The sequence below is a fragment of the Vipera berus genome, assembly GCF_964194415.1.
Source record: "Vipera berus genome assembly, chromosome: 3".
NCBI classification, from domain to species: Eukaryota; Metazoa; Chordata; class Lepidosauria; order Squamata; family Viperidae; genus Vipera; species Vipera berus.
In genome coordinates this window covers 131,088,078-131,115,698 of record NC_138204.1, presented here as the reverse complement: position 1 = coordinate 131,115,698, position 27,621 = coordinate 131,088,078, and the positions used below count along the sequence as shown (strand labels likewise).

General features: G+C 41.5%; 1 protein-coding gene across 1 annotated transcript in view; it reads left to right on the top strand.

Moving 5' to 3' along the window:
* Positions 1-27,621, top strand: part of DNAH5 (dynein axonemal heavy chain 5) — a gene marked incomplete at its 5' end in the record, with an annotated part of 158,139 nt that overhangs the window by 37,985 nt on the left and 92,533 nt on the right. The window contains 14 exons of the mRNA XM_081325578.1: positions 1,002-1,240; positions 5,519-5,759; positions 8,484-8,683; positions 8,773-8,926; positions 12,850-13,013; positions 14,264-14,420; positions 16,024-16,236; positions 17,975-18,199; positions 18,985-19,157; positions 20,322-20,500; positions 21,155-21,342; positions 23,687-23,881; positions 25,320-25,454; positions 27,160-27,267. Coding sequence (XP_081181704.1) covers positions 1,002-1,240; positions 5,519-5,759; positions 8,484-8,683; positions 8,773-8,926; positions 12,850-13,013; positions 14,264-14,420; positions 16,024-16,236; positions 17,975-18,199; positions 18,985-19,157; positions 20,322-20,500; positions 21,155-21,342; positions 23,687-23,881; positions 25,320-25,454; positions 27,160-27,267 — 2,571 coding nt within the window. The remainder of the gene's footprint in view (positions 1-1,001; positions 1,241-5,518; positions 5,760-8,483; positions 8,684-8,772; positions 8,927-12,849; positions 13,014-14,263; positions 14,421-16,023; positions 16,237-17,974; positions 18,200-18,984; positions 19,158-20,321; positions 20,501-21,154; positions 21,343-23,686; positions 23,882-25,319; positions 25,455-27,159; positions 27,268-27,621) is intronic.

Sequence of the window (27,621 nt, the reverse complement as noted above, 5' to 3'; positions counted from 1 at the left end):
AACATACCTAATAATCCTTCCTCTTCCTGTTTTCCCCACAACTCTGAGGTGAGACGGAGTGACTGGCCCAAGTCATTGAACCAGCTTTCATGTCCAAGGTGGGACTAGAATTCACAATCACCTGATTTCTAGCCTGGTGCTAGAAAAGTAAAAATGCTCTGCACACTCCCAAAACCTGGGAGTGGGGGAGTGCAATTTCCCAGAGGCTGCTTCCTTTTAACCGTATTTTCCAGACTGACCATCAGTAGTTACTCCAGAGAAATTTGTAAGAACAAAGTAGTGCCTGCTTTGTCCCAAGTGTTTGGGGCAAGATCATTAGTCTGCTGGTATGTTTTCAAATATAGGTTGGATTTTTTTTTGAGTTAAAAACAAATCACTGACAAGCTCTGTTGATGTTAGTATTGTCCTTCCATGGATGTCCTGGGAATAGAAACCTTAAATCTATACCCAGAAGATTAGGGAGATTTTCAAGGGAAAACCTTTTTCAAGGAGACTGAATTGTATATACATGCAGGTGCCTTTTTAATGCATGTAGCTATATTTTGAACCTGTATTGCATTGTGCTTCATGTCTCCCAAAGGGGTAATGAGAATCACGATAAGATCCAAAAATGGAATTTGCAGAGACAGTTTTCAGCAACCATCCTCTGCAGCCAGCAATAATCTAGTTTAGTATATCATCATTGTATGTGTTTATGAGTGCCAGTTTTTAAGATAGGGGGTGTCAAGATTCTTGGTAGCTGTATTGGTTCTTTTCTTTCTTAACAATTTTGACCTTCAAGTGGGAATTCAGAGGCTGTACAATAGAGAATGGAAAACCCAACCTACTACTGTATGAACTCCCTATTTGGCTGTTATCTCTTGAGCTCTTAATTTTCTTTCATTACTGACTTTTCTGCTTTAGAAAAAAATTAAACCTACCGTACTCAAGGTAGTTATTTATGTATTGCTTACGGTTTTGAATATTGTTAAGTATACCCAAGCTTTTATTCTACTCTCTAGAACCGATTTGACAACCTTTTCCGGAAATACATCACCTACACGGGAGGTGAAGAGCTTTTTGGTTTGCCTGTCACTCCGTACCCTCAACTCCTTGAGATAAAGAAGCAGCTGAACTTGTTGCAAAAGCTTTACAGCCTGTACAACAATGTCATTGATACAGTGAATGGCTACCATGATATCCTCTGGTCAGATGTAAACATTGAGAAGATTAATAATGAACTCCTTGAGTTTCAGAATAGGTGAGGAAATGATAGGAACTGTATGTCTCTATTCAACTGAGCTACTGTGAGCTATTACTGAGAGTAGGTGGAGGGAACAATTGGTTTCTTTCAGGTTGATGCTAACAATACACTGTTTAAAGCAGACCTCTGAAAGACCAATAGAAACAAAATTGAATCTCATTTACTTTTTGGTACATGATGAAATGTTAATTGATTTTATTTCTTTTGATTAATTTGTCTGCATCTCTGATAAATGCCACTATGTCACGACTCTTCTTCTATTGAGAAATGCTTATGCCATGGAAACAAATGCACCAATAATGCAGCATTTTTTAACAGAACTATGATATGGAAATAAGCTTTACTTTGTTACTGAATATTCTGTAATATTGCAGAGTGTTATGTCATAGAAGCAAAAACAGAATAATGAAGATGGAGGAGTAATCGATGATTAACGTAGTATTCCATGGCTACTTTATGGGAGCTTTTCTAGTATATCCTTTGGGTTTATTTTAAAACTTTGCAATAATTGTAGGTATAGTCACTGTAGTAGAAATGGTGCTTTAAGCTTTCCGGGGTGGGGGTAGGGTGTTAATTGATTTGAATAGATGCCTGTTTTACGGCTTTGCAGGTTCAACTAAGTCATAATGTGGTTTGTATGTAGTGCTATGTGAGGGGTAAATATCAAAATTGTCAAGGATGATGGACAGAATATCACAACGCAAGTCCTGCCAGTTTTGCACCTGCATTTGCATGTTGCCTGCCTTGTAGCTGCTTGCTATTACCGTATATACTTGAGTATAAGCCGACTCGAGTATAAGCCAAGACCCCCAATTTCACCCCCCAAAACTGGGAAAAGTTGTTGACTCGAGTATAAGCCGATCCGCCGTTCTGCAAGCCTCCGCCGCCGGCGGAGGCTGGATCCGCGCTCTGCAAGCCTCTGCCGCCAGCAGAGGCTCGATCCGCCATTTTGCAAGCCTGAATACACAGGAATACCCTGTGTGGCCGTGGCTCTCGGGGAAGCCCTGGCTGTCCGCTTCCTCGCTCCACGCTGCCATTCGGGGCCCGCGCGTTCCCTGGGCAAATCGCGGCGCCCAGCAGGCGAGGAAACACGCCTGCTCCAGTCGCCCCCCCTTCCCTCAGGAGACGTGAAGCAAGTGACCGCCCGGAGCTTACTGAGGACTTGCGCACGGCCGAGGCTTCGGTGCTTCCAGGATCGCGCGCACCTCTCCCAAGCCGCCGCCGTCCGGAGACCTGCCGAAGTTTGGGGAGGTGCGCGCGCACATCCCCAAACCTCCCCAAACGTCGGCAGGTCTCCGTTCCTCCGCGCAGACCTGCCGACGTTTGGGGAGGTTTGGGCGCCTCCCCAAACCTCCCCAGGTCTCCGTTCCTCCGCGCAGACCTGCCGACGTTTGGGGAGGTTTGGGCGCCTCCCCAAACCTCCCCAGGTCTCCGTTCCTCCGCACAGACCTGCCGACGTTTGGGGAGGTTTGGGCGCCTCCCCAAACCTCCCCAGGTCTCCGTTCCTCCGCGCAGACCTGCTGACGTTTGGGGAGGTTTGGGCGCCTCCCCAAACCTCCCCAGGTCTCCGTTCCTCCTGCCGACGTTTGGGGAGGTTTGGGTACCTCCCCAAACCTCCCCAGGTCTCCGTTCCTCCGCGCAGACCTGCCGACGTTTGGGGAGGTTTGGGCGCCTCCCCAAACCTCCCCAAACGTCGGCAGGTCTCCATTCCTCCTGCCGACGTTTGGGGAGGTTTGGGCGCCTCCCCAAACCTCCCCAGCTCTCCGTTCCTCCGCGTAGACCTGCCGACATTTGGGGAGGTTTGGGCGCCTCCCCAAACCTCCCCAGGTCTCCGTTCCTCCTGCCGACGTTTGGGGAGGTTTGGGCACCTCCCCAAACCTCCCCAGGTCTCCGTTCCTCCGCGCAGACCTGCCGACGTTTGGGGAGGTTTGGGGAGGCGCCCAAACCTCCCCAAACGTCGGCAGGTCTGCGCGGGGGAACGGAGACCTGGGGAGGCGCCCAAACCTCCCCAAACGTCGGCAGGTCTGCGCGGAGGAACGGAGACCTGGGGAGGTTTGGGGAGGCGCCCAAACCTCCCCAAACGTCGGCAGGTCTGCGCGGAGGAACGGAGACCTGGGGAGGTGCCCAAACCTCCCCAAACGTCGGCAGGAGGAACGGAGACCTGGGGAGGTTTGGGGAGGTGCCCAAACCTCCCCAAACGTCGGCAGGAGGAACGGAGACCTGGGGAGGTTTGGGGAGGCGCCCTAACCTCCCCAAACGTCGGCAGGTCTGCGCGGAGGAACGGAGACCTGGGGAGGTTTGGGGAGGTGCCCAAACCTCCCCAAACGTCGGCAGGAGGAACGGAGACCTGCCGACGTTTGGGGAGGTTTGGGGAGGCGCCCAAACCTCCCCAAACTTCGGCAGGTCTGCGCGGAGGAACGGAGACCTGGGGAGGTTTAGGGAGGCGCCCAAACCTCCCCAAACGTCGGCAGGAGGAACGGAGACCTGCCGACGTTTGGGGAGGTTTGGGGAGGCGCCCAAACCTCCCCAAACGTCGGCAGGTCTGCGCGGAGGAACGGAGACCTGGGGAGGTTTGGGGAGGCGCCCAAACCTCCCCAAACGTCGGCAGGTCTGCGCGGAGGAACGGAGACCTGGGGAGGTTTGGGGAGGTGCCCAAACCTCCCCAAACGTCGGCAGGAGGAACGGAGACCTGGGGAGGTTTGGGGAGGCGCCCAAACCTCCCCAAACGTCGGCAGGTCTGTGCGGAGGAACGGAGACCTGGGGAGGTTTGGGGAGGCGCCCAAACCTCCCCAAACGTTGGCAGGAGGAACGGAGACCTGCCGACGTTTGGGGAGGTTTGGGGAGGCGCCCAAACCTCCCCAAACGTCGGCAGGTCTGCGCGGAGGAACGGAGACCTGGGGAGGTTTGGGGAGGCGCCCAAACCTCCCCAAACGTCGGCAGGAGGAACGGAGACCTGCCGAGGTTTGGGGAGGCGCCCAAACCTCCCCAAACGTTGGCAGGTCTCCGTTCCTCCGCGCCCTGCCTGCCTGCTTCTTTCCGCTGCGGAAAGAAGCAGGCAGGCAGGACGCGGAGGAACGGAGACCTGCCGTTTGGGGAGGTTTGGGGAGGTGCGCGCGCACCTCCCCAAACCTCCCCAAACTTCGGCAGGTCTCGGACGGCGGTGGCTTGGGAGAGGTGCGCGCGATCCCGGAAGCACCAAAGCCTCGGCCGCGCACAAGTCCTCGGTAAGTTTTTTTGTTGACTGGAGTATAAGCCGAAGTGGAATTTTTCAGCCCAAAAAGTGGGCTGAAAAATTCGGCTTATACTCAAGTATATACGGTATGTTGATTTTGATCCCTTCCATTTTGATATCGCTTAATGTAGGGCATAGATTTGACTATTGTGGCTTTTTAAACAAGTTATGTGTATACAGGACCATTCTACAAACCGTGGTTTAAAGAGCACTTCTTAGTGTAAGATGTGAACTTGGCATATCTTTAGACAATTCCTTTCAAATCCCAAAAAATAAAGCTGTGCTCTGATGTATTTTTCCAGAGTGGGGTAGAAATCTGTGGACACAGGATTGCAACTTGCATAATTTGCATTTGGCAGAAAATTAATGAAGTATCTCTGCAGGGCCAGACACTGCCATTCCACTGCTAATCTATATTAATAGATTTTAAAGGTTTAAAAATGAATTATATATTGTCCTGCAAATACTAGAGTGTTGATGGAAGTGTTTAGGACTAGAATTCTGTATACGCTTACCTGGGAAGAAAATTGTTTTGAATTGTGTGAGACTAGTAATAAATATTAGATAATCTGTGACCAGCTGACTCATCGTATCAGAGACATTTCCTTACCAAATTTCTCAATGACAGAGCTTCTAAAGTACGTTCTTCACTGGAAAAGTTCTTAAAAATTCAGGAAGATATTCAGAGATGCATCTGCCTTGAACACAGCCCACGTTAATCAGTACAGTACAGTCAAACATCAGGAAAAGTTTTGTGACACTTTACATTTTGTCATAAAAGGATTTATAAAATATGCCAAATTTCAGTTCCACAGGTGTCATGGGTTCTGCACTTTGGACACATTCTGCAAGTTTGCCCATTTGAGATTCAAAAATCATTGCCCTTACAATGCACCATTTTACCCACTTAAAGTTTACACACAGATAAGCGGGAGAGTTTTTAGTAGTGTATAGATTCTTAAGATTGTAGTTGTTTTCAAATATTTCTCTCTAGTGAAATGCTACAATTATTTTGAGTGTGCCCACTCTGCATGTCCCTGTAGGTGTCGTAAGCTACCTCGAGCATTGAAGGAATGGCAGGCATTTCTGGATCTTAAGAAAACAATTGATGACTTCAGCGAATGTTGTCCTTTGCTTGAGTTGATGTCCAATAAAGCCATGATGGCACGTCACTGGAAACGTATCACTGATCTCACTGCCCATAATTTTGATGTTGAAAACGAAACTTTCAAACTGAGAAATATTATGGAAGCACCCTTGCTGAAATACAAAGAAGAGATAGAGGTAGTAGAAAATGATGTGCTTGCATCTTTGATATTGCAGTGAATGATCTACCTATTTAGTCAATTGTATTCCCAAAGCACACAAGGTTTCTCACTCAACCTACTCTGTACAACACCCCCTCCCTGAAGATAGCAAATCTGTTATTGCTACCCTTGAGACATTACTTTTTTATTTGAGTCAAATCTCCAAGTCAAGCTCAACTGGTGGTGTCATAGCTATCCCAGCAGTATGGATGTTGTTTGCCATTGCCATCTCTTGGGATACTTCTCTGTCTTTCCCATAGCCCTACTGATCTTTCATCCTAAAACTAATCTAGGCCAGCCCTATTTAAGTTTTAACGGGTTTGATCAGGTGTTCCTTTCTGCTCTAAGAAATAGCCAAATCTATCTTGATCACTACAAGTCTGAAAAATGAACATCACTGCCTTGGCTCAGGGTAAGAATCCAGTTTTGCTATAGTAACCTACTGCTGTGGCACAGTGGAGGACTTGGGACTGACAGCTGCAGTATATGCTAGTACAGTGTTTTTCAACCACTGTTCCGCGGCACACTAGTGTGCCGCGAGATGTTGCCTGGTGTGCCGTGGGAAAAATTGAAAAAACACTGACCTAGGAGACAGCGGTGAGAGGAGGAGGAGGAGGAGGAGGAGGAACAGCTGCAAGACTCTCTTAGCCTTGGCTAAGCTGACGGCCCTACTTCGCTGGAAGCAAAAGCCCAGGAAAAGAAGTGGGCTCGACCTCTCTAGGCACCAGGGCTCCACGGCAGCATAGCTCCGGCCCCTTCTCTGGCTTCGGAGGGTCTCTTGCTGAAGAGAGAGAAGCTGGGGAGAGGCGACCGGCTCGCTTATTGGAAGAGGACGGACGGGCGGCCAGCCCGGCTCGCCTGAGCTGTCGCGTGGTTGGTTGCCTGCAACGTTCGAAAAAGCTCTTCTTCCCCAGCACGCGCCGCTTACTCCTTACTCCCCGCGCGGCTGAGGATGCGAGACTCCCGCCTGGTCGGCTGCCTGGCTCCGCTTTCTTTGCTCGCCGCGACCCCTCGCCCCAGCCCGAAATAGAGGGATCTGACCGCTTCGCTCTTGGAGGCTTTGCTTGCGTCTGAAAAATTACATGGCTGATTTTTTTTAACCTGTCCTTTTGATACGTTGCATAATAAAATGTCCTTTGGACCAAAGCAATTAAAAACCTTTGGGGTTTCCCCCCCCCCCTCTGGAGTGAAGTGCTTTTGATGGTAAAGGTGAGAAAGAAAGAAAAAAGGAAGGGAAAAAAGGAGAAAGGGGGAAGGGGAAAAGGGAGGGAGAAAGAAAAAAAAGGAGAATAGAAAAAGAGAGAGAGAGAGGAAGGGAGGAAGGAAGGAAGGAAAAAAAGCAGGAAGAAAAATTAAAAAGAAATGCAAGTAGCTTCCAGTTTCCACAACAAGTAGAAAGCAAGAAATTGAGAGAGGGAGGGAAAGAAAGTGGGAGAGAGAAAGGCAGGAAAGAAAGGAAGGAAGATAGAAAGAAAGAAAGAGAAAAGAAAGAGAGAAAGAAAGAGAAAAGAAAGAAAGAAGGAAAGAAAGAGAAAGAAAGAAAAATAAATGAAGGAGAAAAATGCAGAAAGAAAAATTAAAAAGAAATGCAAGTAGCTTCCAATTTCCACAACAAGTAGAAAGCAAGAAATTGAGAGAGGGAGGGAAAGAAAGTGGGAGAGAGAAAGGAAGGAAGGAAGATAAAGAAAGAAAAGAGAGGGAGGGAAGAGAGGGAAGGATGGAAGGAAGGAAGAAAAGAAGAGAAAAAAGAAAATACAGAAAGATAAATTAAAAAGAAATGCAAGCTTTCCTTTTCCTTCACAGCAAAAACAAACAAACAAAAGACCCAAAATAAAATAAAATAAAATAAAGAGGCTAATAATAATAATAATTAATAATAATAATAATAATAATAATAATAATAATAATAATAATAACAACAACAACAACAATAATAATAAGTTGGAAGGGACTTTGGAGGTCATCTATTCTAGTCCAACCCCTTGAGAACACAGGCCATCCTCGACTTACGACCGTTCATTTAGCGACCGTGGGGAGGTCCAACGGTGCGGAAAACAGTGGAGTGCCTCGTGATTTTTTTCATGAAACAAGTGTGCCTTTGCCCAAAAAAGGTTGAAAAACACTGTGCTAGTACATTTAATTGAGAGGGACTTCCTGGGCCTCCAGCTGCAAAACAAGTTCAATTCGTCAATGATATCTTTTATGTTTGCAGAACTCTAACAGTATTATTTAACAGTTGCTGCTTTTGTGCTGCTTTTACTCCAGGAATGTGCATGGGATTTCCATGCAATCTATGGGAATTTGAATCAAACTTGAAACCCAAATAAATTTCAGCAGTATGACTGATCAGGAAATCTTAGACTACTGTTTGGGACCAGTCTGTAGTTGTCATAAATTTGGATTGTGAACTGACTATTGCTGAAAGAGATAGCTGATTGGCTGATGGTCATCCTTAGGAAGCTATATATTATGTTCATGGGTAGAAAAATATTTTGTTTTGGATTGTAGCAAGTGGGTTTAATCTGCCTGAATAATCATTCACATTTTAATCACCTTTTTTTGTAGCCACAGTATGTACTGAAGCAATTCCTTTAACTTTAGCTTGGAAATTTCCATGTATTTGCTAGAAGCTATTGACTGGAAAATATTTTAATATTCTGGATTTTGTTTTTCACACTAACCTTCTGATTGATTTTGGTAGGACGTCTGCATCAGTGCAATGAAAGAGAGGGACATTGAACAGAAGCTCAAACAAGTGATTGCTGAATGGGACAATAAAACATTTACTTTTGCTAACTTTAAAACCCGTGGGGAACTTCTCTTGAGGGGAGACAGCACTTCAGAAATTATTGCAAGTATGGAGGACAGCTTGATGATTCTGGGCTCCCTAATGAGCAATAGGTAATATGTAATATGTAGACCTCTCTCTTTCCCCCCCTTCAAATGTAGAGATTCATTTGCTCATTTTTGAATATATGCAATTATTGCAGATATAACACACCATTCAAGGCTCAGATACAAAAATGGGTACAATATCTTTCTAATACAACTGATATTATTGAGAACTGGATGATGGTGCAGAATTTATGGATATATTTAGAAGCTGTGTTTGTCGGTGGAGATATTGCCAAACAGCTTCCTAAGGTAAGAATCCTTGTTTTGTTCTGTAGATGAATCTGCAGATCTATTAAAGATAACCTGTGCAGCTGTGACATCTACAGGTGAAACTCGAAAAATTAGAATATCATGCAAAAGTTCATTTATTTCATTAATGCAACTTAAAAGGGGAAACTAATATATGAGATAGACTCATTACATGCAAAGCAAGATAGTTCAAGCCATGATTTGTCATAATTGTGATGATTATGGCGTACAGCTCATGAAAACCCCAAATCCACAATCTCAGAAAATTAGAATATTGTCAAAAGGTGCAATATTCTAGGCTCAAAGTGTCCCACTCTAATCAGCTAATTAAGCCATAACACCTGCAAAGGGTTCCTGAACCTTTAAATGGTCTCTCAGTCTGGTTCAGTAGGAATCACAATCATGGGGAAGACTGCTGACCTGACAGTTGTGCAGAAAACCATCATTGACACCCTCCATAAGGAGGGAAAGCCTCAAAAGGTAATTGCAAAAGAAGTTGGATGTTCCCCAAGTGCTGTATCAAAGCACATTAATAGAAACTTATGTGAAAGGGAAAACTGTGGAAGAAAAAGGTGCACAAGCAGCAGGGATGATCGCAGCCTGGAGAGGATTGTCAGGAAAAGGCCATTCAAAAGTGTTGGGGACTTTCACAAGGAGTGGACTGAGGCTGGAGTCAGTGCATCAAGAGCCACCACACACAGACGGATCCTGGACATGGGCTTCAAATGTCATATTCCTCTTGTCAAGCCGCTCCTGAACAACAGACAACGTCAGAAGCGTCTTACCTGGGCTAAAGAAAAACAGACCTGGTCTGTTGCTCAGTGGTCCAAAGTCCTCTTTTCTGATGAGAGCAACTTTTGCATCTCATTTGGAAACCAAGGACCCAGAGTCTGGAGGAAGAATGGAGAGGCACACACTGCAAGATGCTTGAAGTCCAGTGTGAAGTTTCCACAGTCTGTGTTGATTTGGGGAGCCATGTCATCTGCTGGTGTTGGTACACTGTGCTTCATTAAGTCCAGGGTTAACACAACCGTCTACCAGGAGATTTTGGAGCACTTCATGCTTCCTTCCGCAGATGAGCTTTATGGGGATGCTGACTTCATTTTCCAGCAGGATGTGGCACCTGCCCACACTGCCAAAAGCACCAAAACCTGGTTCAATGACCATGGGATTACTGTGCTTGATTGGCCATCAAACTCGCCTGACCTGAACCCCATAGAGAATCTATGGGGCATTGCCAAGAGAAAAATGAGAGACATGAGACCGAACAATGCAGAAGAGCTGAAGGCCGCTATTGAAGCATCCTGGTCTTCCATAACACCTCAGCAGTGCCACATGCTGATAGCTTCCATGCCACGCCGCATTGAGGCAGCAATTGCTGCAAAAGGGGCCCAAACCAAGTACTGAGTACATATGCATGCTTATACTTTTCAGAGGTCCGATATTGTTCTATGTACACTCCTTGTTTTATTGATTGCATGTAATATTCTAATTTTCTGAGATTGTGGATTTGGGGTTTTCATGAGCTATACGCCATAATCATCACAATTATGACAAATCATGGCTTGAACTATCTTGCTTTGCATGTAATGAGTCTATCTCATATATTAGTTTCCCCTTTTAAGTTGCATTACTGAAATAAATGAACTTTTGCATGATATTCTAATTTTTCGAGTTTCACCTGTAGATGCTGTTGAACTACATCTCTCAGTAGCCCAAACTGGGATGACTGATACTGAAACTGTTCAAAGCTATAGTTTAGAGCAGGGGTCCCCAATCCTGGTCTGTGGATCACTACCAGTTTGTGGCAACTGGGCTACAGAAGCAATGGGTGAGTGCAGGAAGCTCCATTTATACAAGCTGGCATGTACTTGTGTGTGAAACCATCCCCCCCCTCCGCTGACACAGCTCCCGGTCCACAGAGCCAGAAAGGTTGGGGACCGCTGGTTTAGAAGGCCAGGGATTCCCATCTTTAACAACAACAACAACAACAACAACAACAACAACAACAACAACCTGCTTCCATCCTGCAACGATATCTATAATACCATCAAACATCCACATCTGCCTATCCCAGGTCCTTGGTAAGAACTCGATAGGTAGACAAAAATGCCAAATCCAGCTGAACATCTGGCTGACTGTGCGATGATTAATAATAATAATAATAATAATAATAATAATAATAATAATAATAATAACAACAACAACAACAACAACAACAACAACCACCACCACCACCACCACCACCACCACCACCACCACCACCACCAAGCCTTAAGGACAAATGCATATGAAGTCAAAATTGAGAAGACAGCAACAGACAGTAAGTGCCGCCTATGCAAAGAAGCTGAAGAAACAGTGGAGCACCTGGTAAGCTGCTGCAAGAAGATCGCACAGACTGACTACAGGCAGCGGCATGACAAAGTAGCAACAATGGTGCATTGGAAGGTCTGCAAGAAATATCATTTGCCTGTAAGCAAGAACTGGTGGGATCATAAAATAGAGAAAGTCATAGAAAATGATAAAGTTAAACTGCTCTGGGACTTCAGAATTCAAACAGACAAGCACCTGCAACATAACACCGCGGACTTAACAATTGTTTTTTTTTAAAATTAAATTAAAAAAAAAACAATTGTTGATAAGAAAAATAAAAAAGTCTGGATAGTGGACATGGCAGTGCCTGGAGACAGCAGAATAGATGAGAAAGAACTGGAGAAGGTAACAAAATACAAAGACCTACAAATAGAAATAGAAAGACTGTGGAAAAGGCAAGCAAGGGTAGTACCAATAGTAATAGGTGCCTTGGGTGCAATCCCAAAACAACTGGAGCACCACTTGAACACCATTGGCACTGACAAATTCGCCATTAGTCAATTGCAAAAGGCGGCCTTACTAGGAACTGCTTCCATCCTGCGACAATATCAGTAATACCATCAAACATGCACATCTGTCTATCCCAGGTCCTTGGTAAGGACTCAATAGGTAGACAAAAATGAACATCTGGCTGACTGTGTAATAATAATAATAATAATAATAATAATAATAATAATAATAATAATAATAATAATAATAATAATAATAATAATAATAGTAGTAGTAGTAGTAGTAGTAGTAGTAGTAATAATAACAACAATAATAATTTCCAGATATTGTAGTCATAGAGAACCGAAGAGTACAGTTGATTGATATTGGTACTACCCTTGCTTGCCAGAGTCGAAGAAAAAGAACTGAAAATTATGAAATACCACAACCTGGCCATCAAAACTGCACGATTATGGATGAAACATGTAACAGTAATACTCATTGTCATCGGGGCACTGGGAACTATGTCCAAAAACTTTGCAAAATACATCAAGAAATTGCAGCTTCTGCAATAACTCCAGCAAAGCTACAAAAAATGCGCTACTTGGAACATCTTACATTTTAAGGAGATACCTGGTTGATACCTAGGATGCTGGCAACAACCCGTGTCAACCATTAGTGCCAGTCAATTTGAGTGTTCAGTTGACTGAGTTTCATGTTTTATGAATAAAAGAATAATAATAATAATAATAATAATAATAATAATAATAATAATAATAATAATAATAATAATAATAATAATAATAATAATAATAATAATAATAATAATAATAAGTTGGAATGGTGGTCATCTTGTCCAACCCCCTGTTCAGACAGGAAACCTTTTACCATTTCATACAAATGGCTGTCCAGTCTCTTCTTAAAAACTTCCATTGTTGGGGCTTATCTTGTGTTAAGGCAATTAGATTAATAACTCAACAGACATCAAAACTGGTTTCTAAACATTAGCTTAGTATAGGCAGAAGACAACGAGAAAATAAATATTGTTGACAGAAACCTATCAAAACTCCACATCTATAGAACATGTATAGTGACTGGAGTGCTACTTGTATTTTAAACAGGAAGCCAAGCGTTTCTCTAACATTGACAAATCATGGGTGAAGATAATGACTCGAGCCCATGAAATACCAAATGTTGTCCAGTGCTGTGTTGGAGATGAAACCATGGGACAATTACTGCCTCATTTACTGGAGCAGCTGGAAATGTGTCAAAAGTCTCTAACAGGGTAAGTTCTGCTTATTTAAAAGCTCTTCACTAACATACAATCAATTGTATTAATAAACAGGGAAAATGACATATTTATTGCTTTTTGTTGTAGTATGCATCTGGGTTAAAAAACCTTTTTGTGAGCAAGAGCAGTCATGAATCTGTTGATATTATTTTGAAATTAAAAACTAAATTACAAAGGAGTTAAGTGGTCCTCACAATATTCATGACAGAGCCTACAATATATGGCTATCTTAACATAGAGTATATAAGCATCTTCGTGAATATTGTGTTAAATTAATTCATAATTTGAAAATGTATTTGAATAAGTGTGTAATTGGTTAATAAATTGTCTTTTTCAGGTGAGGGGGGCAAAAGGAATAAAAAACTGTTGCTGTGTTTGATAGCTATGTCTCAGATTAATGCAACTTGATGTGTATAAGTCTTTTGGGCTAGTCATAATCCTGCTTTGCAAGGCGTTACTAAGTCACAGTATGGCTAGGCTTGATTTAAGATTTAATCCGTATGTGATTTGTGGTTAGAAAAGAGAATTCAAGATAGTTAACTCATGCTACCTTATCTTCACTGCTCCCAGCTCTGTTTTAATTGATCCAGATAGAAGATATAAAGGAAATGCTGAAGGATAGAAACTTTTTCTATCCTATTGCTGTGTTTTGTTTTTAATTTAGCATGAAAGATAGGAATAACACTGGCCAATGTGAATTTAGTTAAGATTACTTTAGCTTAAATTTATCAGAGCTTCCAAAATTTATAAATATTGGGAAGCACATGATCTACTTGTGTCTGTGCTAATGTAGGAATGGGAAAGGATAAGAGAGTTTTTCAATTTCTGCACGTAATGTTAATCTATGATCCAAAAAAGTCTGTGTTTTCCTTGCTGGACTGGATACACTCATATGGTTGCTCGAATGGATACAGTTAAGACAAGGCAATTAATCAATATTTTCATCATATTTAGTACTTATTCAAGCTGTTGTTCTGCATATTTTTGTATTGCTTAACATTTTAGTTCAAATATGACTGAGTGAAGTGAGGTTCATTAGTTCACACAACATATGAATTAATGGATGGCAGTGACAGGATCAAAGCATTTAAAATGTCAGCTGCAAGACGAGACTCTGATTATATCATTAATGATGTTCTCTGTAGAGAAGAGCTGAGGAAACCTTGACCATTGGAAGATTATGACAAACTTAGTTTAAACTGTACACAGGTGACCGTATTCTTCTCGTTTTTGTTCTGTTTCAGTTACCTGGAGAGAAAGAGGCTCTCATTTCCTCGCTTCTTCTTTGTGTCAGATCCTGCTCTTCTGGAGATCCTAGGCCAAGCGTCAGACTCTCACACTATACAGGCTCACTTGCTAAATGTTTTTGACAATATCAAAACTGTAAAATTCCATGATAAGGTTTGTGTGATTGTAGTATTTTATTGTTTTGATTATCTACTAAGGGCATAATCATTGCTGCAGATCTGCCAAGCTCTCTTGAACCCTGGTGTTACCTCCAAGAACACAAAGGCTCCTCAGTAACCAGTGGAAATTATTCACATAGTTGGTAATCTATCCATCCCATCTCTATTTTTCACCTCATGGTTGAGTTTAAGGTCTTACCTGGAGGGAGGCAATCTGATAACTTCCATGTGTTCAGGGCTAACTTGACCCAAATTGCAGAATATTAAGCTGATTGGGACTGATGATATATTGGGACTGATGATTATATCCCGATCTGTTTGGCTTCATCCATTCCGGTTTTTTTGTTTTGTTTTTTGCTATCTGTTAGCTATTTTTGTTGACTAGATTCATGCAATGTAAAAACACAGCAGTATTATCCTATCTGCAGAGGAGCCATTGTCTAGTAGTGCATGAAATCGCCCAATTAATTTGTAGCATTTCCAGCTAAAAAGTTATTAGGTCCTGAAAAGATATTTATCTGCCTCTTGGATGAGTGAATGTCAATCATATTTCAGAGCAGAGTGTTCTGAACCAGCCCTCTTCTGGCCTTGTAGTAAGGCAAACCCCTATTCTAACAGAAGAGACTGGAGAGCGTCCAAGGCTGAAAAGCATCTGCCAAGATTTATTAGTCAATTAACAAAACAAGAAACAAAAACACAGGAACTTGAATCCTCAAGCGGAAGGGTTGCTTTCAGCAACCAGCCCCTCCCCAAACACTCCTTTTATTGAGAGCTCAGGGCGTGGTCTCCCTGTGCCTCCTCCCGAGGAGTCCCACAGCCTTTCTTTGTTTGTTCCTGCTCGACTGCCTCCTGCGTCGGGCGTCCTTGAACAGGGCCAGCTGTGGGTCATCATCCTCCGCACTATCGGGCTCACGCAGCTGAGAAGAGGTCCCCGGCTGAGGGCTCTGCAAAGCCTCCAAACCATCATCAGCCGGTTCGTCTCCCTCCTCCCCCTCATCTGAGTCATCCGATACATCGGAGCCGGCTGTCGGACCCACAGGCTGGCCCTGAGTCACAACACAGAGGTTCCCAACTGGGGGGCGCTCGCACCCCCTGTGGGTGCAAGAAGATATTCCAGGGGGTGCGAAAACTTGGGTTTTAAAAATTATAGTGTATATGCATAATTTGTTGCCATTATTTCAAACATTTGTAAGGGGTGCAAGAATATACCAGGAGCGTTCTAGGGGTGCAGGGTATAGAAAAGGTTGGGAGCCGCTATATTAGAGACTATAAACATTAATATATGATGTGAGGTATAAAATGTCTGACTTGGTATAGGATTTGTTGTAGGGTCCAATGGAGATCTGTGATAGAATTTTATATACTGTGTATATTATATAGAATTAGTTGTTTTAAATACTAAATGACAGGGAATGGGGAGGGGAAAATAAATTTTGTATCCCTAATTTAAATCTCTTCCCCAAAGTTGCTATTAGTTGCAACAAAGAGCACATACAAAACATTGGTAGTCCTCATATCAGATTCACAATCTAAATTAAAAAAAATATGAAAATCAAACTGTTACTATGAAATGTTCATGCAGTATATGTGATTCACAGGTATATGATCGGATCCTTTCCATTTCCTCCCGGGAAGGTGAGACAATTGAATTAGAAAAGCCCGTTATGGCGGAAGGCAATGTAGAAGTTTGGCTCAATTTACTTTTAAAGGAGTCCCAATCCTCCTTGCACCTTGTGATTCGACAAGCAGCTGCAAATATTCAGGAAGCAGATTTCCAATTAATTGAGTTTCTTAATACCTTCCCTGCCCAGGTGAATTATCCCTTTCCTTCTTCTCAATAGGGGAGGGTGTGATCCACGCTTCCAGGGTTGTGATTGCTACAAATGTTAATACAGACAGAAATATCTTCACTATGAATTATTTCTAATAAATACTCCAGTTGGCATTTAGGAGGTCTTATTAAATTTGGTAGAGCTTCAGAATGAATAGTTATGTAATTTGCTAATGTGATTCATCTTTAGCTCTTAGCTCGGGTTTGGAATTCTTACGAAATAGTCTTGTTCCCTGTCTTGAAAAAATATAGCGTACGCTTTTGGGGATTTCCAATATGTCTAAAAATGCTTAGGTTAAATAATTTATAAGCCTTCCAGTACATGATACTAATAGTTTGTTTGCAGTAATGCCAGCCTTCAAAAAAAAACCAAAAATAAATAAAAACTGAAATTAAGACCTGGGGAAGCTAATCAAGAGCAGAGATAATTCCATTCCTTCCAGATGTTAAAAGAATAACAGAATAACAGAGTTGGAAGGGACCTTGGAGGTCTTCTAGTCCAAACCCCTGCTCAGGCAGGAAACCCTATCCTATTTCAGACAAATGGTTGTCTTCTTAAAAACTTCCACTGTTGGAGCATTCACAACTTCTGGAGGCAAGTTGTTCCACTGGTTAATTGTTCTAACTGTCAGGAAATGGTTCTAACTGTCAGGACAAGAATGTCTTTTATCGTTGAAGAATGAGACTATAAGCATGGCAGAAAAGAAAGGCAATCCTTGGGGTGCAGGTCAACTTGGGGAGCAGAGTTTTTGGTATTGAGGGTCTTCTGCACCTTGCATCTGTTTGCTGAAACATCACTTGCGGCAATTACTCTCATTGTTTCAGATTTGCTTTTTGGGTACTTCTAATTCTCAGTGGGTTAGGACGCTGAGCTTGTCGATCAGAAGGTCGGCAGTTTGGCGGGTCGAATCCCGAGTGCCGCGTAGCAGAGTGAGCGCCTGTTACTCGTCCCAGCTTCTGCCAACCTAGCAGTTCGAAAACACGTAAAAATGCAAGTAGAAAAATAGGGACCACTCCGGTGGGAAGATAACAGCGTTCCGTGCGCCTTTGGCGTCTAGTCATGCCGGCCACATGACCACAGAGACGTCCTCGGACAAGCGCTGGCTCTTCGGCTTTGAAACGGAGATGAGCACCGGCCCCTAGAGTCGGAAACGACTAGCACGCATGTGCGGGGGAACCTTTACCTTTAATTCTGGAGGCAGAAAAGGGAGAGCCCTGCTTATAGATTCTTATTATCAGTTGATAGTGGGTATTCTCCCTGAAATAGTTCATTTGTTTTGCACTTTGTTGCCTTCCTCTGCTTCTTCTGAGGAAGTACTATTTGATTCCCAGGGCAGCCTAAGAAGGCTCATGTGCTGTTCTCATGATGAAGCATTGCTGCAAAACCCTGCATCATTTTATATTCTACAATTCCTTTGACTACCTCAATTAAGGCTTGTGTAAATATTGGAAATGCAGTCACATCTCTTGTCTCTTATTTTTATTTATTTTTTATTTTATTAGATTTATATATTTATGATGTGTGACTTGGAGGATTAGGGGTTTGAGATGGGAGAAGATTATTCAACCTTGTTTCAGTTTTCACGAGTATATAAATCCCCACAGATAAAATTAATTTTTTAAAGTGCAATGACTCACCTGTTGGTTGGCTGAATAAAAAAGGCTTTGGGAAACTTAACAATTAGCACTGTAAACATTAATGCAAATTATTTTTTAAGGTTGGCTTGCTGGGTATTCAAATGATCTGGACACGAGAAGCTGAGGAAGCTTTGACCAATGCAAAATACGACAAAAAAGTGATGCAGAAAACCAATCAGTTTTTCTTAGAACTCTTGAATACCTTGATAGACATGACTACCAAAGATCTGAGATCTGTGGAACGCATTAAATACGAGACACTGATCACGATTCATGTGCACCAAAGAGACATATTTGATGATCTGGTAAAAATAAATCTTATTTAAATAACTGCTAGTGAAAGGCTGACTTCTTCTGAATAAGATGTGTCTGTGATATATAAATGTAATCAATGCAGTCAGTCATTTTGGACCAACTGTTATTGAGTTTATTAATGTTACAAAGCTTCTTTGACATTATAATCTAATAGCCTTCTTGTTAAGCTCGACAACAGCTACTAATACAATCCTATTTTCCATTGTAAATGATAGTTTTGGGAATTTCCCTATGCACTGAGTCCAGATTACTCTTCTTTTGACCTACTCAGAACCCATAGAAAAGGAGACACAATTTTGTGGCTGAGGGTTACTTCAGTCTTATAGATGGACCTCTAATGGAAAGTGACTAGGATTAGAGGAAGATACTGTTTCATCTCTATATTTTAGTTAATTCACCATTACCTTTCAAAATCCAGTCATGTTGTATTTGCTCTTAATCATAAAGTAATATCCATTACTCAAATTTAATGCATTATAAATCAAGTTAATCACTTGATTATTCAGTTTTTTTCAAGGCAGAAAAAACCCCCAGCAACAATAGTCAAATCCCATTTGAGGATGGGGTCAGATATAGAGCTTATATCATGTATTTACTGTATGTGCTGGGATTGTTTTATCAGCTTTGTACTCCCATTGCATGCTGTGGTTACCACAAGGATGACCTAACTTTGCATTTGAAAATAGTTGTTTCCAAGTAATAAATAGAAGGCATGTCTGTATGGTTAGTCCTTACCCTAATATTGAACTATGATTGCGCAATCCTTTGTTTCTAGTGCCGCATGCATATCAAGAGCCCTACAGATTTTGAGTGGCTGAAACAATGCAGGTTTTATTTCAAAGATGATGCAGATAAAATGATGGTGAATATCACAGATGTGGCCTTCATATATCAAAATGAATTTCTGGGCTGTACAGACCGACTTGTCATCACACCTCTCACAGACAGGTGAGGAACGCATGAATATTTACAGGTTGAAAAAAGATATGCTGACACTATGCAGTGTTATTTTCCAGTATTGGTTATGGAGAACATCTCATGAATTTGTAGTGAAGATTCAGTGGGAGATAAGGGAGCCTCAATTGACTCTGGACTTCTCAGGATCAGGAAATAGACTCTACAAGAATCTAAAATTAAAATGTATTGAGATATGCTATGTTAACAGAATCTTTTAAGTGTGTTTGCTTTTTTCCTCTCATCCTTTTTATACCCCAGTAAATCAAGAAAGAGCCAGCTTGAATCTCTTCCTAATTCTGGGTCCTTTCCCAAGGCTCAAGCAATCCTCTATTTCCATGGTTCTCTACCGGAATACAGTTAGATTATGCATAATATTAAATTTTACATTGGGGGGGAATAGTTTTTTTTTGTCACTGAAGCAACATACAACATCCAAATCTCATTATGTAATGCCTGGGTCCCCAACCCCCAGTCCATGGACTGGCACCAGTCCGCAGCATAACAGAAACCGGTCCGCACAAACAAGAGGAGCCCTATCTGCAGGCTGCAGACAGCATGGGAAACCATGCCCCCTCCGGTCCATGGAAAAATCTCTCTCTATGGCAGAGATCCCCAACCTTTTGGGCACCAGGTGCCGGTTCCGTGGTGATTTTTCTGCAGACCGGAGGGGGTGTGGTTTTGTGTGCTGCTTTCATCCCACAGATAGGGCTTTGCTTGTTTGCGTGGACTGGTTGCTGGCATGCCACGGCCTGGTACCGGTCCAAGGCCTGGGGGTTGGGGACCCTTGCACTACGGAACCGGTCTCTGATGCCCAAAAGATTGGGGACCTCTGATGTAATGTACCTCCCCGGTCAAACGCTGGAAAATATAGCTGGCTTTACAGAAGACAGCATAAAAAAGGCTCTATCACATCACAACTGATTCTCAAAAAACAATGCTAAAAGAGGTCAACCAGACCATACTGAACATACTAGGCAACAGTATACAGCTTGTAACTCACCAAAATGGGCATTCAGACATCTACTAAGAGAGGATACCTTGAAATAGCTTTCTCTTTTGCACTAAATCTCCATATCTTATCCTGGCATTTTGGTACCTTTAAGTCTTCCAAATGTCCAGAAGAAGCCCTTATTCCTGTTCCTTATCTCCTTGTAGGTGTTACATTACTTTGGCTCAAGCATTAGGGATGAGCATGGGAGGAGCCCCAGCGGGACCTGCAGGCACTGGCAAAACAGAAACCACAAAAGATATGGGAAGGTGCCTTGGAAAATACGTTGTGGTCTTCAATTGTTCTGACCAGATGGATTTTCGAGGTCTGGGAAGAATCTTCAAAGGTCAGGATATTATTTATTATGGAAAGTGACCTTTTGTAAAAAACCAGTATTGTCGCAATGAGGGATGAACAGCATACGTCAACTTTGGGGTATGAAAATGAGAGTAGGTTGATTCTAGATGGGCCTGGAAATGCTGGGGAGGGAAGGAACAAAATGTCTCACGATATTTTCTTTCCAAAATGCGTGTATTCAAAACTGATGCTCCAAGACTTGACAACTAGGATATGCTTATTGTCAGATGTGTCTATTGTACCTAATTGCATCCATTTCAGACTAACCATAGTTAATCATCTTATATAAGAGGTTCATGCAGGCACATGGTTCGTGTTAAGTAATAAGGCACAGGAATGAGTAAAAGCAAAGTTAAAAATGCAAGGCTCTTATAGGGAAAAGGAGAGAGATGTTATCTAGTTCAACAGCTTGCCCAGAATGACAAAGTCATTTGCTTCTTTCAGGCACCTTGATTTTAATCCTTTTATCTGATAGAAGTGCCAACATTTCAAGCACATTTTAAATATCATAAATTCAGCTCTAACCTTCTCTAAACTTGCTTTCACTTTTTTAATTTTACAAAACACTGTGATTTGATATCTAATTATGCAAAATGAGTGCAGGGCTGACTCCTTTTAATATCAGGCTTTCCTCTGATTTAAGGTCTTGCTCAGTCTGGATCCTGGGGCTGCTTTGATGAATTTAACCGCATTGATTTACCAGTGCTGTCTGTTGCTGCTCAGCAAATTGCAATTGTTTTGACCTGTAAGAAAGAGCGCAAGAAGAACTTCATTTTCACTGATGGTGATAATGTAGAAATGAATCCTGAATTTGGCCTTTTTTTGACAATGGTGAGCATTCCCAATAAATAAATAAATAGTTTAACAATATCACATATGAAATATGGGACAGAGTTAAAGACCTTTTTAGAACTTCCAGCTCTGATCTACTCTGAACTCAGTAACACAAACATTCTGATTCCAATCAGGTAGTCCTTAAATTATGACAGTTCACTTAGCAACAGTTCAAAGTTATGACACCATCCCCAAAAGTACTTATGAGCCAGCCCCAAAGTTACAAATGTTGCAGCACCACAGCAGTAGTTCACCCTTATGACCAACCAGAGATGCTGCAACATGCCTTCTGCCTACTCCCCCCACCCCAGGATCCTTACAATCACTGGGCCTGCTATTCTATGCCCCTTCCCACCCTGTCACTGATCACTCACTTACCTTTTGAAGATCTGCAGAGCTCAGGGCCACATGGCAGAGAAGGGGTCATCTTCTCAGATGCTGGTGAAGATGTTTTCATTAGATTTTGTGTTCCTACACTAAGGCAGAATATCAGCAAATAGCCTGAGCCTGCAAAGATGAAGTGAGGAAATCGAAGGCTCAAAATGAACTAAGGCTTGCGCCAAAAGTCAAAAATAAAAAAAAGCTTCTTTCAACATGTAAAAAACAAGAAAAAAGTTAAGGAAATGATTGGTCCACTAATAGGAAAAAGTGGCAAGAAGGTGACAAGCAACAGGGAGAAAGCAGAACTACTTAACTCATTTTTTGCATCCATCGTTACACAAAGGGAAGAAACAGCTCAACCTATCAAAAACAGTACTGTAAAAAACAGATTAGAAACACAAGTTAAAATAGGCAAGAAAACGGTAAGTGAGCACCTGTCCACCCTATACAAGTTCAAATCACTGGGATCAGATGGATTACACCCCAAGGTTCTGAAGGAACTAGCAGATGTGATCTCAGAATCACTGAACTATATATTTCAATGATCCTGTAGCACTGGGGAACTACCAGATGACTGGAAAATAACTGATGTAGTTCCCATCTTCAAAAAAGCAGAAAAATGAATTCAGGAAACTACAGACCTATCAGCCTGACCTGGGAAGATTCTGGAAAAGATAAGCAATGAATCAGCGAACACCTAGAGGCAAACAAAGTCATAACCATAAGCCAATGTGGATTTGTCAAAAACAGATCATGCATTCTTTGACCAGGTGACAAAATTAGTGGACCAGAAGAATGCTGTGGATATAACATTTGGACTTCAGTAAGGCATTTGATAAAGTGAACCACAACCTACTACTTGATAAGATAGAAAAATGTGGGTTAGACAGAAGGGACCTTGGAGGTCATCTAGTCCAACCCCCTGCTCAGGCAGGAAACCCTATACCATTTCAGACAAATGGCTGTTCAGTCTCTTCTTAAAAACTTCCAGTGTTGGAGCATTCACAGCTTCTGGAGGCAAGTTGTTCTATTGATTAATTGTTCTAACCGTCAGGAAATTTCTCCTTAGTTCTAGGTTGCTTCTCTCTTAGGTTAGTTTCCATCCATTGCTTCTTGTCCTGCCTTCAGTTGTTTTGGAGAATAGTTTGACTCTGTCTTCTTTGTGGCAATCCCTGAGATATTGGAACACTGCTATCCTGTCCCCCCTTGTCCTTCTCTTCATTAAACTAGACATACCCAATTCCAGCAACCGTTCCTTGTATGTTTTAGCCTCCAGTCCCATAATCATCTTTGTTGCTCTTCTCTGTAGTCTTTCTAGAGTCTCAACATCTTTTTTACATTGTGGTGACCAAAACTGGATGCAGTATTCCAAGTGGGCCTTACCAAGGCATTGTAAAGTGGTATTAACACTTCACGTGATCTTGATTCTATCCCTCTGTTAATGCAGCCTAGCATTGTGTTGGCTTTTTTGGCAGCTGCAGCACACTGCTGGCTCATATTTAAGTGATTGTCCACTAGGACCCCAAGATCCCTCTCACAGTTACTACTATTGAGCAAGGTACCACCTATACTATACTTATGCATTTGGTTTTTCTTGCCTAAATATAGAACCTTACTTTTTTCACCATTGAATTTCATTTTGTTAGAATAGCGCCCAGTGTTCAAATTTGTCCAGATCCTTCTGTGTCTTAAGCCTGTCTTCTGGAGTGTTGGCTATTACTGCCAGCTTGGTGTTGTCTGAAAATTTGATGAGTTTCCCATCTATCCCCTCATCTAAATCATTGATGAAGATGTTGAAGAGCACTGGGCCCAGAACAGAGCCCTGTGGCACCTCACTACGTACTTCCCTTCATGTAGATGCAGATATATTTGATAGCTTTGTATGAGATGTAGAACCTGTAAAAAAATATGAAATTTATGTTTGAAGTCTAATTCAGTTGATAATGCTATGTTAAATCAGAACCCTGGATATGCTGGTCGTCAAGAGTTACCTGAAAACCTGAAAATCAACTTCCGGTCAGTGGCAATGATGGTTCCTGATCGCCAGATCATCATCCGTGTCAAATTGGCTAGCTGTGGCTTCATTGATAACATTGTGCTTGCAAGGAAGTTCTTTACTCTGTATAAACTCTGTGAAGAACAATTGTCTAAGCAGGTAGGAGAAATTATCTTTTATGAACAATTCTGTTCTGCAAATATTCCAAAGAACAAGCATGAAGTAGAATTTACAGTAAATGCTCTAGATGACAGCAGCTCTAGTCATGAAGTTCTTAGCAATGGTAATGCTACAGAATAATCTTAAGACTTACTCTCATTTTGGAGGGCAAGGAATAGCTCATCAATAGTGTATTTCTTTTTCTTTTTTTTAAAAAAAGTGGAACATGATGCATAGGAATTTTAAAGATCTAAAATAACAAAAAACTAGGTAGTAATTCCTCAGAGCATTGCTTTGAGATTTAAGTTTAAATATGACTTCTTTGCAAGGTGCATCAAAGCCAAAGGGGGGGGGGGAATGGGGAAAAGACACTGTTCCCTTGGAATTTTTTTTTCAAAGAAATGCATTTATTTTAATGTAATGCAAGCAATATTTAATGAATGTTTCGTTAACTGAGAAAGGGCAAGAACTGTCCTGGCCTATGATTGATTATGTATCATCAGATTAGTGTTGACTCTTGGTGACCACATTGGTTTTCTCCAGAAAGATCTCGCCCCAATCTGGTCTCTTCAAATTGTCCAACATTGCATCCATCATTGCTGTAATGAAGTCCAGCCACCTTAGTACTGGTTGTCCTCTTTCCTTCTAGTATTGGACTATGCCTTTGAACAAACATGGCAAAATAAACAAAAAATAATTGTTTTTCTCTAGAGAAATAATTCATTTTTTAAAAAAAGGAATGCTTTATTTCTATTTTCTATTTTTATTGAAGCATTGATACATTTTATCAGACTTTTTAAAAAAGAATGAGGGACATGCTTTCATTTTCCTTTTTTTTTTTTTATAAAACTTTCATCGGAAAGATAGAACAGATAATTTGCTTTCCCAGATATTTGAAACTAGTGTGATAAGACCAGTTTCCCACATGGGATGAGTTTTATGTCTTTCTCTCAGTGTATTATCTTGAATCAAAGTCTCCAGAGGTTCTGACTATTTCAGCATTAAGATAGGCTGGTGTGTACACTTTTTAAATCACTATTTACAAGTAACTAAGAGAGGGTAATCGTAGTCACGAAGAGTAACACCAGTCTCCTATTTATTCAACATTTCTATTTCAATCAACAATCTTTAGCTTAACAGTGTTACAAATGCATACTATATTACTCCACATTTGTTCTACGTATTACTGTTGCTAGTTGTGGAAAATATATTTTGTTCTACCGTACATTTACATTATGTTACATCATGGGCAAGAGGATTTACTGTTATTATTGGGAACTTTGAGCTGATTACAGTTCATTCTACCATTTTCAGCAGCAGGCCTTCAATTGAGTAATGTCCTTATTTCTAAGCCAACAGGTGTTGGAACCCAGAATGTCTGTTTGCCTCCTTGCTTTAATTTTGTTCCTCTATCTAGAACCTTTTGACTTATTTGCAGGTACATTATGACTTTGGTCTGAGAAATATATTGTCAGTACTACGGACCTTGGGTGCAGCCAAAAGATCAAACCCCAGTGACACCGAATCCACTATTGTAATGCGTGTCTTGAGAGACATGAATCTTTCTAAATTGGTAAGTATGAATTCAGACCTCAGACTTGAGACAGAATTACAAACCTGAATTCTTTTTTGGGACCGTCATGGGCCAGGTGAATAAGATACTTGTTTTTGAAACAGTTTCAGGTGGTGAGTTGCTTCTGGCCATGAGCTTATAGGTTGCCAACCCCTGAGTGGGAGCAGTGATGGTGAGCTGGATGGCTCTTGATACTCCCATTTTGATTAAACAATACAAAATCTGTAATGCGGAGCATTAAACGCTAATTTTGATAATGATGAATAAATGTAACTTATAAGGTCCCTGGTAACATATGAGAGTGCAGAAGGGGCCTTCTCTTTTTACCAAACTCCAAAGTGATAGGCATAACCAACAAAGCCTATCTCAGCATGTGGGAGATGAAAGAAAATTGGTACAAGGAAATAAGGTTCATCTTGGTTTGAAAAAGCTGTGTTTTCCAAAAGTGACAGAGGACATAGGATTTGAGGACTGCACCCCCAGAACCCTTGACACCAAAGAAAAGGCTTTCATTATTAAATAACCCTACTATGGAATACTTCGTAGTTGGGTTCATTAAGATTCATTCCTACATGCTCTGTCTCTGTCAATGGAATGGAATGTATGAATGACCTTGGGGAAGGAGCTGCTGCTTAGGAAACATTTAGATGAGAGAGGCAGGAGCCCCCAGTGGCTTAATGGTCAGAGGAAGAAACTTAGGAAAGATGTACCCTAATGGATCAAGTAGTTAAAAGTGGAGGCTTTTTGCCTTTGGACTTGCAAGATTCTGTTAATGTGTTCTGACAAGAAAATAGAATTACTTCATCTTGTCTTGTTTGCCTGGGAGGGCTGACTGTCATGTATGTTCAGCCAAGATATTTCTAGTTTGCAAATTTATTTTGCCGCTGTATTTCACCGTCATTTTAATAGCCTGCCAAATATATCGGCTTTGTGCTTATTTTTGTGCAGAACAATGCTGTGTACTGAACTTCCAAATGGGTGACTGAACGAATGAACAATTTTTCATATGTTGAGGGTTGAGTGGAGAAATCAGTTAGAATATTATAGGCTACAAATTTTCTTTTCAAGACAATTCCTTTGTCATTGTGCTGGGAATGTAACATGCAACAGATTACTGCCTATCTTCTGTTGCTCCAAACGCTGTGATTTAAATCCTTGTTTTGATGGAGAGCTAGCATTTTCTCTTGCTCCACGGTTTTGTTAAAAGTCCTTCTTTTGGCATTATTTAGTGTTTTCTTACCCTAACTTTCTATAAACCACCTTGTTTGTCAGGGTGTTATTTTTCCTTCCTTTCCTTCCAAATAGTTTCTGAAACATAATTTTTCACACCCGGCATACCTGCCTCACTGAAAGATGATGGGCCTGAATCAATTACCTTTCACTTTGCGCTCTTCCTTAAAACATTTTTTCAAATGTTACAATTTTTTCACAAACTTCTGGGCCCTTCTAAATCCTATCATTTTCAGTTTGTTCTTTTTAACTATTCCTACCTTGATAATGTTTCCATTTTATTTGCTCTGGCCTTTCTCTGACCCAGATGTGTAAAATGTGCATTATTTCTACCAGCAATGCAGTAAAAATATATTTAGATTAATGAACTGTGGTTTTTCTGTATGGTATAAAATTGTGAATTTGGTACTAGGTACTTGCAATTAAATATTACACGATGGAAAACACTAATTTTCCTTTTACTTTTTATTGCTAGATAGATGAAGATGAACCCTTATTTTTGAGTTTGATAGAAGATCTTTTCCCAAGTATACAGCTTGACAAGGCAGGTTATCCGGAGCTAGAAGCTGCCATCAGCAAACAGGTACCGTTTATAAACATTTATATGCTCTTTTCTAAAAACATCTCATATTGGTAATTTTTCTGTTTTCCTTAGCATAACATATTCTTAGCTATCTGTCTTGTTTTGTGATGAAGACATGATTTGTAATTAAGGGCACAATCCTACCTTGAATTCAATGAGCAAAGAGACAATTTAGTTTGGCAGAAATTCATAGGATAGCTGATACGTGCTAGTAGAACTGTCTAGATGCAAAAATGTCCTGACAAAATATTTAAAATGGATTGGCTGTAGACAGCACAAGAAAGGAACCTTCCTTTACCATATGTTAAAATTAGTCCAAGTAGTAGTGAAAGGTGCTACTTTACACCCACTGTA